The sequence below is a fragment of the Panthera leo genome, chromosome D2 (assembly GCF_018350215.1).
Source record: "Panthera leo isolate Ple1 chromosome D2, P.leo_Ple1_pat1.1, whole genome shotgun sequence".
Lineage (NCBI taxonomy): Eukaryota > Metazoa > Chordata > Mammalia > Carnivora > Felidae > Panthera > Panthera leo.
Genome location: NC_056689.1, coordinates 23,319,768 through 23,333,433, shown reverse-complemented (window position 1 = coordinate 23,333,433; position 13,666 = coordinate 23,319,768). Strand labels below are relative to the sequence as shown.

Sequence of the window (13,666 nt, the reverse complement as noted above, 5' to 3'; positions counted from 1 at the left end):
TTTGCTTAGGGTTGTTATTCTGTTGTCCAGAATGTGTGTTAGCTTTAAAACCCCATTTGGGCAAAACCAGTGTCTGCCTAGTAGTCCCCAGCCCCACTCAGCTGGGAAGTTTGATACCGCCATGGGGTGAGCTTGACTAACGCTTTCATTAAGCCGAGGCCTCCTGGTTATGTACACGTTTCAAACTGACCTCATATTATTTTAGGTTTTTAAGGATGCAAAGGACTTCTGGCTCTTTGTTTCCTCAAGAAAATGGTCAAATTTTCTCAAGCAATGATTTCTCTTAGCTTGTGCTTCTCCTGTGATCTCCTTCAAGATCCTCATTTAAATGTTAGGGATTCATGACATCAACCCATCATCTACTGCTTGTCATTTTAGGGCCCTGTGCCAGGTACAGAAAAGCATAGAGGTAGAAGGTAGAAGGTGGAGGGTGGAGGGTGGGGAGATACCATGAAAATAAAGAGAAGTTGCTGCTATCAAGGGTTCATGATTTAGCAGGAAGCATAACCCCATACAATTAACCATAAAGCAAGATGAAAAACCGAACAGACCACACCCAAGTAAAACAAACCAATGTAGGTATCCGAGAGACTTAATCTCGCTTTGAAGACACTTGACAGTTACTTCTTTCCCCAGTGTGGGGAAGACCCAAGAAACTATGAAAAGCTCTATACCTATTATGTTCATTAAGTTTCATTGCTTCTAAATATAGTCGTTTTCAAACTGTTCTTTAGAAGCCAAACTATGTTAGAGGTGGCTTGAAACCAGCTTTCTAAATGCTCACCTCTGCCAAGAAAACAGGTCCAGAGAGTGGGAAAGGAATCTTCCCCTTCTCTACTTTCCTGGATGGACATAGGAAAATATCCTGTCACTTCAAAACAAAACAAAACAAAACAAAACAACAAAAAAAACGGGGAAACTATTTTAACCCAAGGCACAGTCCTGGGGCTTTGGTTTCTCTAACCTTTGAGGTTGCAGGGATGAAATCATCTTGGAGTTTTTGTGGCTTGGTTAGGAAACAGCAATCAGAAATCTTGCAGGACTCGAGTGTGTCCAGGGCTTAAGAACGTAGGAGATGTGAACTCAAGAGGCACACTGGCCTGCGTGCAGTGTTACCCAGGCAGCTCTGAGAAACAGCCTCTTTCTCGGGACACCTTGAGGGCGGACTGAATTCAAGGAAGATGACTTTTTTTTCCTGGTAGTACTCCAGGAACTGGAGCCTTTCAAAACTACATGACATCATCTTTGGCCTCGAGAATTTTGAATTAAGCAAGAGGCTTTGTCCGTCCAGAGTACTAGGGTTAGATTCAGAGGGTGTCTTGAAATGATGTCAAAGCCGGAATCTGGTGTCAAAGCCTAATCCTTCCAGCAAGGAGACACGTGGCTTCTTCTTCCAGATGAGAAATAATGGTCCTGTCTCACCCGTGGGGAGAGGCGGAGCTGCTGACATTCTTAGAAGGCACCCCTTGCATGGTCTTTTGCATCTAGAATAAGATTTTCTCAAGACCCATTTCCCTACTCTACCTTCTCTCCAAATATTGCCTCTGGTTCACCTTCAAGTGGTTAGCCAAATGAAAATCACTTTAGCAAACTACCCTCAACACACCGCATCCTGGTAATACCCCAAGCTACTCTTCAAGCTTTAATTGCTTCACCAGACACTGAAGTGAAGACCTCTTTAGTTTAGCTCATCAGTGTGGCTCTATTCCGTTCTGCCTCCTCAACTGTAGGTGACCCATATTCTAAAATGTATGGAAGGATGCATGATTGTAAAGGAAAGGATCCTCATTGCCAACCGATCAAAATGCCAGGATATTGTTTTTTAGGGAATCAAATTCATTCATTACATTTATGATCTCGACCTAAGGAGGCACAGACACAAAATCCATTTCCAGCAAAGACAGAGGAGGCCAAGAGAACTGAATATAGCCATTAGTCGAATGCTTATAAAGGCTTAAAATAAAACCTTTGCTCCTCTTTTTTTTTTTAATTCAATTTGAGGGTTATGAAGGACTGAAATGAAATAATCCATAATCCGCAATTCAAACCAGAAGGTTTGGAATAGTTTATAACCACAAACAAAAACAAGCCAATTAAGATGGCCTCTTTTTATAACCAGAAGGAATTCCAGAGAGATGTCTTTATCCAATCACAAGTTAACAGCAGGAGAGATACATCCACAAGTTTTAAACTTGCAGTTTTTTTACTGTTACCGAATGTTTACATCATGCAGACTTCTTGACCCATCTCCTAAATTCACACATTTTTCTCAAGACGCAGATAAAATCTCAGCTAATAGTGTGTCCGGTTAGGCTCAGGTTAGTTACAAAGAACTCACTGTAAGATGCTACCAGTGAAGGTAGGTTATTAGATGCTTTTCCCAAAATATCACTGGAAATATGGAGAAAGCATTGTACACATACCTAAGAGACTGCTGAGGATGGAAGATATAAACACTGGTCATTTATATATGAAGGATGGTCTTTCCTTTCAGTGTTGCTATGGAGCTTGAGGCAATTGTGCACAAAATTCTCAGCAAGTCAGAATTTGAAGAAATCCATAATGACCCCATGCAACTCATTTCACCTCTCTGTGCCTCAGTTTCCTCATTTATAAAACGAGGGTGTGGGCTGGAGCAGGGCAAGTATCTTTCTCTGCACAAAGGCCTATTTGCAAAAAATAAAAATGTTCTGACACTGGGCTTTCCTGCATTCAAAATGAAAATGGCTTATCAAGTCCCAATGTAGCTAGATTACCACTTTACCAAATGGAAAAACCTTCGCTGGAAAGTTTGTGCTGCTTGGGAGCCAAAGGGATGTTAATACTCCAGCTTGCTTCTTTAGTAATGGTGTGAAGACAACTTTCTAATCTTTGATACTTGACTTAGATGGGGCCACATTTTGAAGCTGGGAGTCATGAGGGCTATTAGGCTAAGTGGGAATAATCTGTTACCATTAGCTTTGAATTAACATCCCCTGGACAGCTTATAAAAAAGGCTTCTTGGGTTCTTAGGCCCAGGGCCCACCACAGAGTTAATATCTCAGTGTGGAGGTCTAGACAGCTACGTATGCTTTAAAGTTCCCTTTGAAAATTTGAGCCCCAGTCCTTGAATAGCCTTTGGGAACCACAGATCTAGAAGATTCCAAGATCTCCTCTGAGCTCTAATGACAAGTCTACACTTGCATCTGATATCAGATAATCTCACAGATAAATGTCTTTCAGTAACACAGTGATGACAATTTAAGTCCTCAGACTGGATCTTACTCATACGTCTGCTGGACTGATGTCAAAACTGAATCCTCACTGAACATCTCATTTTGTTTATTGGCCCAATTCTACCAATAGAAAAGTGTATTCTGTACTTAGGTTCAAAAGCTTCAATGGAGCAAGGGAGTTGCAAACTTCAGTGCCTACAGGCACAACAAGGTAGCATAAGGCATTAAAAAAATAAAAAGGAAAGGAAGGAAATAAGGAAGGAAGGAGGGAAGGGAGGAAGGACAAATCCTACCAAACTGGCTTCATCCAGTTGATGACCCTGGATGTAGATTTTAGAGTAAGAGGGCTAAGTAGATTCACCGTCTCAGATGTGATGTTAGAGCTGGGGGTGAAGAATGGCAAGGGCCCAACGAACAATGAGAGAGTTGATGGGTAAATAGGGAAGGAGGAAGGGAGCGATTCCAGAAGTTGCCAGTCCCCTCTGTGGCTTGGTGGAAGAGGCTCGAAGCTCATGACCACATGAAAAGCAGATGCCGATCTGGTCTCCCATGTGCCCCCACCCCAGCCTTTCTCTCCTGCACTCCACCTACATAGAGTGAAGGCACAGCACATGGCAAAAGGGAATGCTTAGCTTGTTATAAATTTTCTATGCATTGCCTTCCATCCCTCCCCTCGCCCCCAGCCTACAGAATCATCCCAGGGCCTACCATCCCAAAGCCTTTTCTCACTGGGCTGCATCCTCTCTGGACTCCCCTTCAAGGTCACTTGTCCCAGCCACCTGGTCACTCTAAGTTATTCAGACTCTCCATGTTCAACATTATTCCACCTCCACACTTTCTTCCCCCGTTTGGCTTTCTCTTCCTGCAAGACCATGATCATTCACGTCTGAATTCTATCTATTCTCCAAAATTCTGCTCGAATGACATGAGAGTCACAAGCCTTCCTTCCCTCATTTCTAAATGAAATAGTACTTTACTTGAACAGGGAATGGACCTTTTTCCACTTGTCTTTTCATTATAATTACTGCCTCTCCTGGATGGTAAACAACTAGAAACACTGGGGTAGATATTTTTGCATCTTCTAGAGTGTGTAGCACAATGCCTCCAATATGTACGACTTAATAAGTATGTGCTCTGGTGATGTGCTGATTGCGTGGCCATTCATTATTTCCCTCATTCAACAAAAGAGAAGATACTGTGTGTTCGATATACTGCAAATGCCCTGAAACTAATCAGAAGTTTCTTTTGTGTATTCTATACCAACTTGCCGTTGCATGGCAAAAAATAGATCCTTGTGAAGATACAGAAGATACAAAAGCAGGAAAAACTGATTCTGTGAAATTTGTTGGCACTCTCCCTATCAGCAGGCAACAACAAATTTCTGGGTTTAAAAAGACATTTCATAATATTGTGCAGTATCATGTAACTTATCTACAGTTCATAAAAATGTGTATTCCTATTCTTAACATCAAGAGTTAGGCTTAAAAATCTAAGCTATGGGGCTGACTCCTGAATTCATGAGACTAAGTTATTTTTTTTTTCACATGGACAAAAGCTATAATTAGCTTAAGATTTTGCAAAACTGTGAGCCACAGTGGCAAGGAGTCAACCTCTTTGTCCTATCAACAGACCCAACCAAGTGAAAAATTTCATTATTTATTTTGTACAGTGGGTGCTTGATAAAACAAATATTGTAAGGAAATTCATGTCTATGAAATGCACATCTTATATGTGCTTCATATGAGCATTTTCTTTCTTTATAAACTTTATTTCTTTATAAACTGGTACTAGTACCTCCCATGTATTAAATGAATATTTTTACACACACACTGACTCACATCTTAAGAGTTTTTAGTCAGAATTCACAGCAGGGATTTCTACAGTAAATACCAGATTATCCGAATCACATCATGCCTGCCATCTTTTCCCGTTCCAACCCCATGACATCAAACCATTATATTAGTTTGTGGAGTAATATGCTCTATCTGGCAAGACACACTAGTTATTATGGTGGGGCTAAAATGAATTTCATTTTCTTGACTTTGTGTCTCTTATTGTCATTTTACTAAGATACAGAGATATCCCAGGTTACCTCGTGAGGAGAGAAAAAAAAAAATAATTTCTTATTCGATTGCAGAAGAAACTGCACAACTTAATCTGATCATTGTGTGGAGGAGACAATATTTCCAATGACGACATCTTCCTATGTCAATTGATTTTATTACAGATATCATCTCTGCGTGCTCTGTTAATACAGCTCTTTCTTCTTTCAAGATTTTAATCTTAGTTTGTTGCTCTCACATTTTATTGGTTCAAAATACAGGCTGTAAAATCCGTGGCCATCAAATTTTCCTGTGGGCTAAAAATAACCCGTTCCTGTCAGTTAGAATTAGCTGATAAAGAGTGTCAGAGCCTGTTCTGAATAAGTTTGATAACTTCCTGTTTATGCGGCACTGACCCTTGTCTAATAAAGCTTCTTTGCCCTAGAATAAGAGGAGATTCTGCTGTCTTCTATTCCTTAATGGCCAATACTGATTACTTTTGAAAGCCTTTAATACATTTCCCATATTAGACATGAACAGATGTCAGGTATGTTGCCAAGGGAAATTTCTTTTATGCAATCTTGGCTTGTTGTACAATAATAGCCCTTTCTCAACATGGGAAAAAATTACAGACCCAACTAATTTCCCTGACAGGGGGAGAGTTACATATGTTTTCCACTTGTAGTTTTTACGACAAGTTTACAATTTTGCCAAACCTGGAACTAATTGGGATCGTTTCCAAAAGCGGCCCAATAAACCCCCAAAAGTGTGGAGCCATTTGAAAAGGCAGTCAATGACGGTTTACTCTTGCATTTTCTCCATTTTGGTCAAAGGAGGGGTGGGGGGAGTTAGGTTGCAAAATTATTTCATTTAAGTTGCTTAAACACTTACTGTTTCATATCCTCCCAGTTTTTGAGCAGCTTGAAACATAGTCCAAAGGTTAACTGTTAGAGGGACAATAAGTATTTAGATAAGCATTGCATTAACATATTTCCAAGAAACGTCAATTAAAACATTTTGTTTTGTTCTGATTTCAATGAGAAAGAGAAAAAAAAAATACGAGTACCCCAGAGAGCTAAGTTCTTAGGCAACAATTTGCCAAAGGGCATTCAACACCAGGATATATTATTACCACTTAAAATATTTCTTAAGAAACAGTCGCAAATATGGAAATGGTTCTACTTTGAGGATAAAGGACAACACAGTTTTAGTCCTGTGGCCATCAGCCGACCAAGGGAAGCTAGGTTATGGTGTCCTTGGGAAAAGTGTGGCATTTCAAAATTAGGGTTGGTCTCATTCAACCCTTAGAAAGAAGCCATTGATTAAATGGTAATATATAATGCTTCCTTCAGACAAGACCTTTGCATAATGAAGAAATAATAGCCACTTTCATACATGATTATGTTTTCAATAGAATGTCTGAAGGCAGCACTCCATTAAGAACTCATACAGTATTTCACTAACGCGTGGTGCCTTGTAACGAGTAGGAAAACAAATATTTCACCCTAGAAGTAGCAGTGATAGAACACATCCAAGGGAAGGAAGATCCTCATTCACAGAAGAATGGAGTCCTTAGTTCTAGTCCCCTAACTTGTCTGTGTGATGTTACAAATACATACTTTGTTAAAACAGATTTCTCTTTGCAGGTTTGCATACGTTTACGCTGTTAAACGACTGTGCCCAACTGCTGGCAATCCTGTTTGTTTGTCCCAGACACCATGGAATGGGACTGCTATGGATTTGACTCTTTTACAAGAGGGGAAAATTGAATTTCAAGTAATTCCTTGGTAAGGGAAATGGAGAATAAAATTAAAATTAAAAAAAGAAAAGGCTCTTTGACACAACACGTTGGAAAAGCCTCACTGAACCTTGTACTATTTCAAAGCTATCGAGAGCCCTGCTTCGGCCTTGATTTAATCTGAACCAATGCATAATGCAACAAAGCTGTTCATAGTACATTAATTTTACTTCTATTTCAAGCAACCAGTTTTCAGACAAACATTGTAATCATTCGTAGTTATATAAGTTTATAATGGCTGCGAGTGCTCTCTTGCAATCAGTGCCAACTGCTATTAGGTATGTAAATTGTTATGTAAAACATACAGGTTTGACATTCTTCATCAAAATGACACATGGTTTTAATCTAGGAAGATACGTTTGGAGAAAATACGATTTCAAGCCAGGGGCTCATTGCTTTGTGTGCCACAAAATCCAGACAGAGGCAAAATATATATTCAGTTGTGAAATCAGGACCGGGTCTGGGTTCCTTCTCTTTTTCTATGGAATTCTGCTCAGCTATGAGTTTCCTTTTCTACTTAAAAATTTATTACGATGCTTAAAATGTGCATGTCAAAGTAGTTCAAAATCGGGCTTTCGGTTCAAATCTGTGTCTTTCATGTTTCCTCTGAAGTCAGGTTTTTGTTATCCCTTAACAAATTTGGGGCTTAGGAAATATGTTTTCTCTTTCTGGTTGTTTTGTCCACCTTTAAATGTCCTCCTCTTAAAAGCTGTCTTTTCACAGGCAACATCTGTGCCCGATAAAGCGACGTCATATTATTATCTCAGAAGAAAGGCGTGACAGACACTCAAGATTGACAAAACAGAAAATGAGAAACTTTCAACATGTCTATTTCCAGTCATAATCAGTGGATTCAAGCCTATAAATATCTCACTGCAACTGCCCCAGAAGGGAACAATGTAGCGGAAAGAGGCAGGGAGAAACATTCCTGGCCTGGATGATTTGTAGATTTAGTATAAACACAGAGAGCATCATCCCCAGATTAGGATTTCGACATAATCCTGAGTCGAAACTGTTTTCCAGTTTAAAGCATACGAGTAGTGTTGATATTTCAGAGATGAAAACAAGCATACTTACTCTGTTTAAAACCTAAATAGGGTATTCGCTCTATTGGCGTCTTCCTTTCTTTCATGTATTTATAAAGTGCCACCAGGAAAGCCTGTTCATCTGCCCTGCACTCTTCACCAATGGCAACCTTTGGTTTTTCTTCATTTGAGACTTTTTTACAGTTATTATGGTTATTCTTCGGCTTGGACAAGGCTGACCTGGCCTCACATTTCACCTGGAAAAGGGGGGGAAAATATGCCACATCAAATCAAGTACAGCCTCGGGATGCTTACAAAGACACAGCTTGCACTGTGTGGGAAGGGTGAACCAGTAAATTATCCTTGTCCTGAAGTAGCTTTTTAAAGGCAACACTGCATATGAATGGTCTCACACCACGGGGTAGTAAATTTCTGTAAAGGGCCAGGTAGTAAATAGTGCAGGCTTTTGGGCCAGAGAGTCTCTGTTGGAACTACTCAACTCTAGCACAAAAGCAGTCACGGACATATAAACTAATGGGTATGGCTGTGTTCCAATAAAACTTTATTTATAGAAACATGTGGTAAGGGGGCCGTGGTCTGCCCAACTGTGCCAACCTCTGTTAGAGTCCTTACAAGTATGTTGATACAATTCCAGAAACAGTGTTTGCATCTGGCTGGACCATTCTTTTGCCTCCTTATACACTTTATTTTCTCAAGGGGCATCAGCTGTTAATGTCATTGAACAAAACGTGTCTTTTTAATATATAGTCCCGTATTTTGCACTTTGTATCAACGTGAAGTGTATTACTTCTTCATAGTAAACTTATCTTGTTGCTACTGTTTCCAGCAACCTGAAAAAACGTCACCACCAGCGGATGTCGGCATCAGGAACACCAGCAAAGTCTCTACTGTCTGTCACCTGAGGGTGATGCCTTACTGATGCACCCTCAGTAGGTAACAAAAGGTCCCACTCTTTAATGAGGGCTTCTTGTTTTTCAGTCAGCTCTGAGAATGCTGAAGATGCTAACTTGGCAAAGGCAAGAGTAGAGGTCAGCTAAAAACCAAAGAAGAGTAAGTGGAAAGAGCCATGATTAGAAAATAAATGGCAGTAAATGTGCCAGATGTTCTTGCTTCCACACTCTAGGGCAAATATGGAACTCGGCAACCTGAGTGGCTAACCTAAGGTCCCCTCCCCACCGCCATGTTCTACAAGAGGCCTCTGATGGGTGTTAAATATAACGCTAAGTTGCTGAGCTATTTTAATTGTAAAAAGGGGAAGTACAAAGGGTCAGACTTTGAGTTCAAATGTGCCCATGGGGAATGTGTACAGTTCGATATTCTTCACATCTCCAGATCTCACATCGGAGAGAAGAGGGCTGGGGAATTGTTATGAACAAAAATGTCCCACATATTTGACATTGTTTTCCATTTCAGATTTTTGAGCCTTCTTTTTCTTCCCCTTCAGAGTCTCCTTCCCAGGCATTAAGAATATAAAAGCCTATGCTCATCTATAAAAGGGGATGGCGTCCTCCTGTGCACAGGGGTTTTCTTCACGTTGTTCTCTTAAGGGAATATGCGAGGTTAATATCTTCAGACTGGTTCTGGAAAAAATAAAACTTCCTGTACAACTCATTCGACTGGGCCCCTAGATAAGATTATAATTTTTAAGGGGCTGGTGGAAATGGGATTAAAATATTTTTCCACGTAGAATTTTTACCGACAGTATTTTCAAACCTTAGTACTTTGCCACATTATATTATGGCGAGCATCCTGTGAAAATTTATGTTGTCATCAGTTTTCACTGCCAAATTTTCGGTGCAGTCTACAGTTCTGATGAAATCTATAATTTAATGGCTTTTTGAAATCATAAAATCATTCCAGTTTTTATCTGGATTGCCCCGGGCCTTTTGCGAGTGGGTACTATGTAGCCAGGCTCCATTCTAAGCCCTTTTTTAGGTATTATTTCATTTTATGCCCATAATTCTAATGAGGCACGTTGTTATTCTCCTTTTAGAGATGAGGGGACTGAGGTACAGAGGTGATGAGTAACAGGTACAAGATCATGTCCAAGTTAGTAAGTGGTGAGTTTGGGATTGAGCTCTAGGGCCTGTGGTATCAAACACTATGATTTACTGACACTCATAAAAAAAATTAAATCGATAGTCAAAACGCACTTGCAATTAAAAGCATATCTTAATAGTGGGTGTTACAAAACATACAGCTTAGAAATATGATCTAGGGTGGGAGGGAGGGCAGGGTGGGTGATGGGTATTGAGGAGGGCACCTTTTGGGATGAGCACTGGGTGTTGTATGGAAACCAATTTGACAGTAAATTTCATATATTAAAAAATAAAAAAAAAAAAAAAAAAAAGAAATATGATCTAGCAAATGAGGAACAAAAGATGAAACTAGATGGTTTCCAAAGTATGAAACCAAAGGGCTCCGTTCCTTCTATTGTATATCAAGCAAAGGGAAGGAAACTAGTATCCACTGAGCCCTGGCAGTGAGCTGGATACAGTGCTGTGGTCTCACACAGTCTCCTGAATGTTCGTTCATAACAATCAGAAATAACAATCATAGATTGGCTCCATTTTACAGTTGAGGAAAATGAAGCTCGGTGAGGTTATGTATTTTGTTACTGGGCGCATGGGGGGCAGAACTCTGGGTATGGACTCAGGTCTGCTTCACTCCAAATCCCAGTTTTGCCCAAACAGGAGTAGATACAAGATTTGCATATAAAACAGGCTGAGTCTTAACTGTGAAGCAATAATGGGCCATATATATATATATATATATATATATATATATATATATATATGTAATTAGATCAGAAGCACCACTATTAAGGGAGTATGAGGTTTCCCTCTGTGTCTAGATGGCCACCTAACCTTGTGCCTCAACTGTGCAGAAACACCCAGAAACAGAAGGAAAGCATGGCGGAGGTGCACAACCCAGGCCCAGAGTCATTCAGACTCCCTGCTTTGTAGAAAAGGCTCCTGGGAAAGCCAGGCTGCCACCTCCTGAACTCCATCCTGAACCTCAGTGGGCATCCCAGCAGGTCTCTCCTTGCAGGGGTGGGGGGAGGGGCACACATAGGCTTTGTAAGAAGTGAACAGTGGTTTCCTTTCTCAGACTCGCTCCATACATTTCTTGAGTTAACATAAGAGCCCCTTAGACTATTATCGCATTTCTGGGTAGGACCTGGCCAAGTTACTTTCCACATTTTTCTCACATTTACCCCAAATATTCTCATTTTAACTTAACATTTTAATCTATTGCAGTTCCAATAGGAACTAGTCTTCATGTTGACCTTGAGAATGCCCAATCTTTTGATGGTGACAGTTAATTACTCGATCTGTTTTTCCAACCTGAACACCTTATACTTGTTGAGTTCACTAAGAGCTTTGGGGTTTCTAAAGTGATTGAGGAAGTGCTAATTAAAGAATCCACATTTAATGTTTTCAGTGAACCACCACCTATTTGATATTAACCACATCCTTTCACTGGCCTGAGTTATAACTGATCCAGCCTTCAACTGGGGCAGCAAGATGTGATGAACCAGCAAGAAAGAAGAGCCACAGTCTCATTTGGATTTGTCACTGACTTGGTAGGAGACCCTCATGTTCTTCCTCAGTGACGCAGGAAGGATAATCCCTGGGGGTCCCTGGGGGTTTGAGGACCAAACTGGATGAAAAATATTGAAGATAATGAAAGTATCACCTTTGTGAACTATCAGGATGTTCCTGATTTAAATGTAAGAACATATGGCACACCATGGCTTCCCTTCTTTTGTTCCTTTTAGAGTCTAACCACCTGTTATATACTTCTGGCCTTTCGAAGGGGCTTACAGAATGTGAAGAGTTATTTGCCTCTTATTGGTGGAGGCCTTCCACTAGAGGCCTGGACTGAGAGGGATTTTCTTGCACAGATCACCGTATGAACGGGCTTGGGCCCCCCTCTGCTGCCATAATATGATCCTAGGGAAACAGCAGGATTTGGTTGGACATTTTCAAGACATCCTCAGAGAACCGGTAGCCTCTTCCCGTGTGTCTTTTGCTGTCTTTGGAAAGCCATGAAATTCTCCGTCCCTTAGAAAACAGTCTTGCAAAGCTGGTTTTTATGTTCTCATTGAGAGAGTGCAAATTTTTGATGGCGACAGGCAAATGGCTGCCATTGTTCTTCCAGCCATGCACACAACAGATCCAGGAGGTTCTCCCTCTAGAGAGCTTAGTGGGGTGTAGCTGCACGAAGCTGGGATTTATCCATAGTTAGAAATGGTCTGTTTGAGACATTTTTGTAAAACTCAGTCACATAGGTCTTGGTCATAAAGCCAAACTGTCACTTGAAACACTGCTTCCAGTCCAGCAAGTGATCAGATGGTCACAGGCTGTGGTCTCCATTCCAGTGTTTCATGAGGAAAGACTCCTTGAAGACATAAATGCCTCTCTAGTGGTTGTTCTGGGCCCAGACGTGGCTTGTTCATTCTGTAGAGACTTTACATCTGTCTGTTGGTGCCAAGAGACAAGCCCACCATACTTCATACCTATTCATCTCTTTCTTCTAGTAGAACTGATCTTGCCAGGCCCGTTGAAAGCAGCCAAGGCAAAACTGTAATCCAAGAGTCTGAGGAGAGCTGGGTGTTTAGACCAGTCCACCAGTGGGAGAGTGACCCACCTCCTTGTAAAGATACTGAATGGAAGCACTGGTGGGAGGGGGTGGAAAGGGTCACTTAGAAAACCCAGGTTTGACCACTATCCCTCCTAGGAAGTCAGTGAACATCGCATACAGAGCAGGTTTGTGTTCTCTTCGGTTTTGTGGATCCTAGTGTGAGTCTTGAGCTGCCTTCCATGGTGAGAAATATTGGAGGTGCTGTTCTTTCAGATCAGTTTGTAGGAGTTTTGTAAAATTCCCAGGGGCATACTTCCTTAGTAGCTCCAAATGACATGGGAAGGAGCTTCATCCTGCTGGGCTCAGGTACAGAACATACTGGGGTAAACACATGATGTCACCTTGGAGGTATGAGGCAGGGTGCCAACATGAGACACTGGCAGTGCAAACTCTGTGCAATGCAAAGATCCTAAAACCTTCTCGCTCCATTCTATGGTATCTTGCAAACCACATCACAGGGAATAAACTGTTCCTGCTGACATTCTTCAAGACTACGGAAGCTGATAGGCAGTTCTAGGGCTGAGATGTCCAAATTACTAGAGAGTGTCATTCTTGGTACCCACATGCACTCATTTGCAGAAGGTTAAATAAGCAGAACAAAAATAACTTTAGGGAAAGACAGATCTGTTTTTAGACAGAAAATACACATTTCTACTGGCTGATCTCTTTTTAACCCTTTGCATTCTTGGAAGCATGAAGAAACCCTAACAGAAAGGTCATCAGAACTTCCTGATATAACAATCACCTGCTAAAAATAAGATTTATAAACTGTGAATGTCTCAGATTTGCTTCCATTACACTGGGAAGAGGCTTGGCACATGTGGCAGAAAAATAGTAGACTGTCAAACCCAGAGCCGAATTCATATTTTTCTACAGCAGCATCTTCCAAATTCACCACTAGCCAAAATGGTCCATTTT

At 40.9% G+C, this 13,666-nt stretch overlaps 1 protein-coding gene across 13 annotated transcripts in view; it reads right to left on the bottom strand.

Moving 5' to 3' along the window:
* The window catches only part of ARID5B (AT-rich interaction domain 5B), a 219,077-nt gene that overhangs the window by 68,036 nt on the left and 137,375 nt on the right, over nt 1-13,666 (bottom strand). For 12 of the 13 annotated variants that reach the window (XR_006194832.1, XR_006194830.1, XR_006194831.1 and 9 more), the window contains 2 exons: nt 8,133-8,337; nt 6,149-6,201 (listed from right to left, as the gene is read on the bottom strand). The exons of the other annotated variant lie outside the window; for it this stretch is intronic. Coding sequence is in view for 4 of the 12 variants with exons in the window: in XM_042909188.1 (XP_042765122.1) it covers nt 6,149-6,201; nt 8,133-8,337 (258 nt within the window). In the remaining 8 variants the exon portion in view is untranslated. The remainder of the gene's footprint in view (nt 1-6,148; nt 6,202-8,132; nt 8,338-13,666) is intronic. 13 annotated transcript variants of the gene reach the window in all.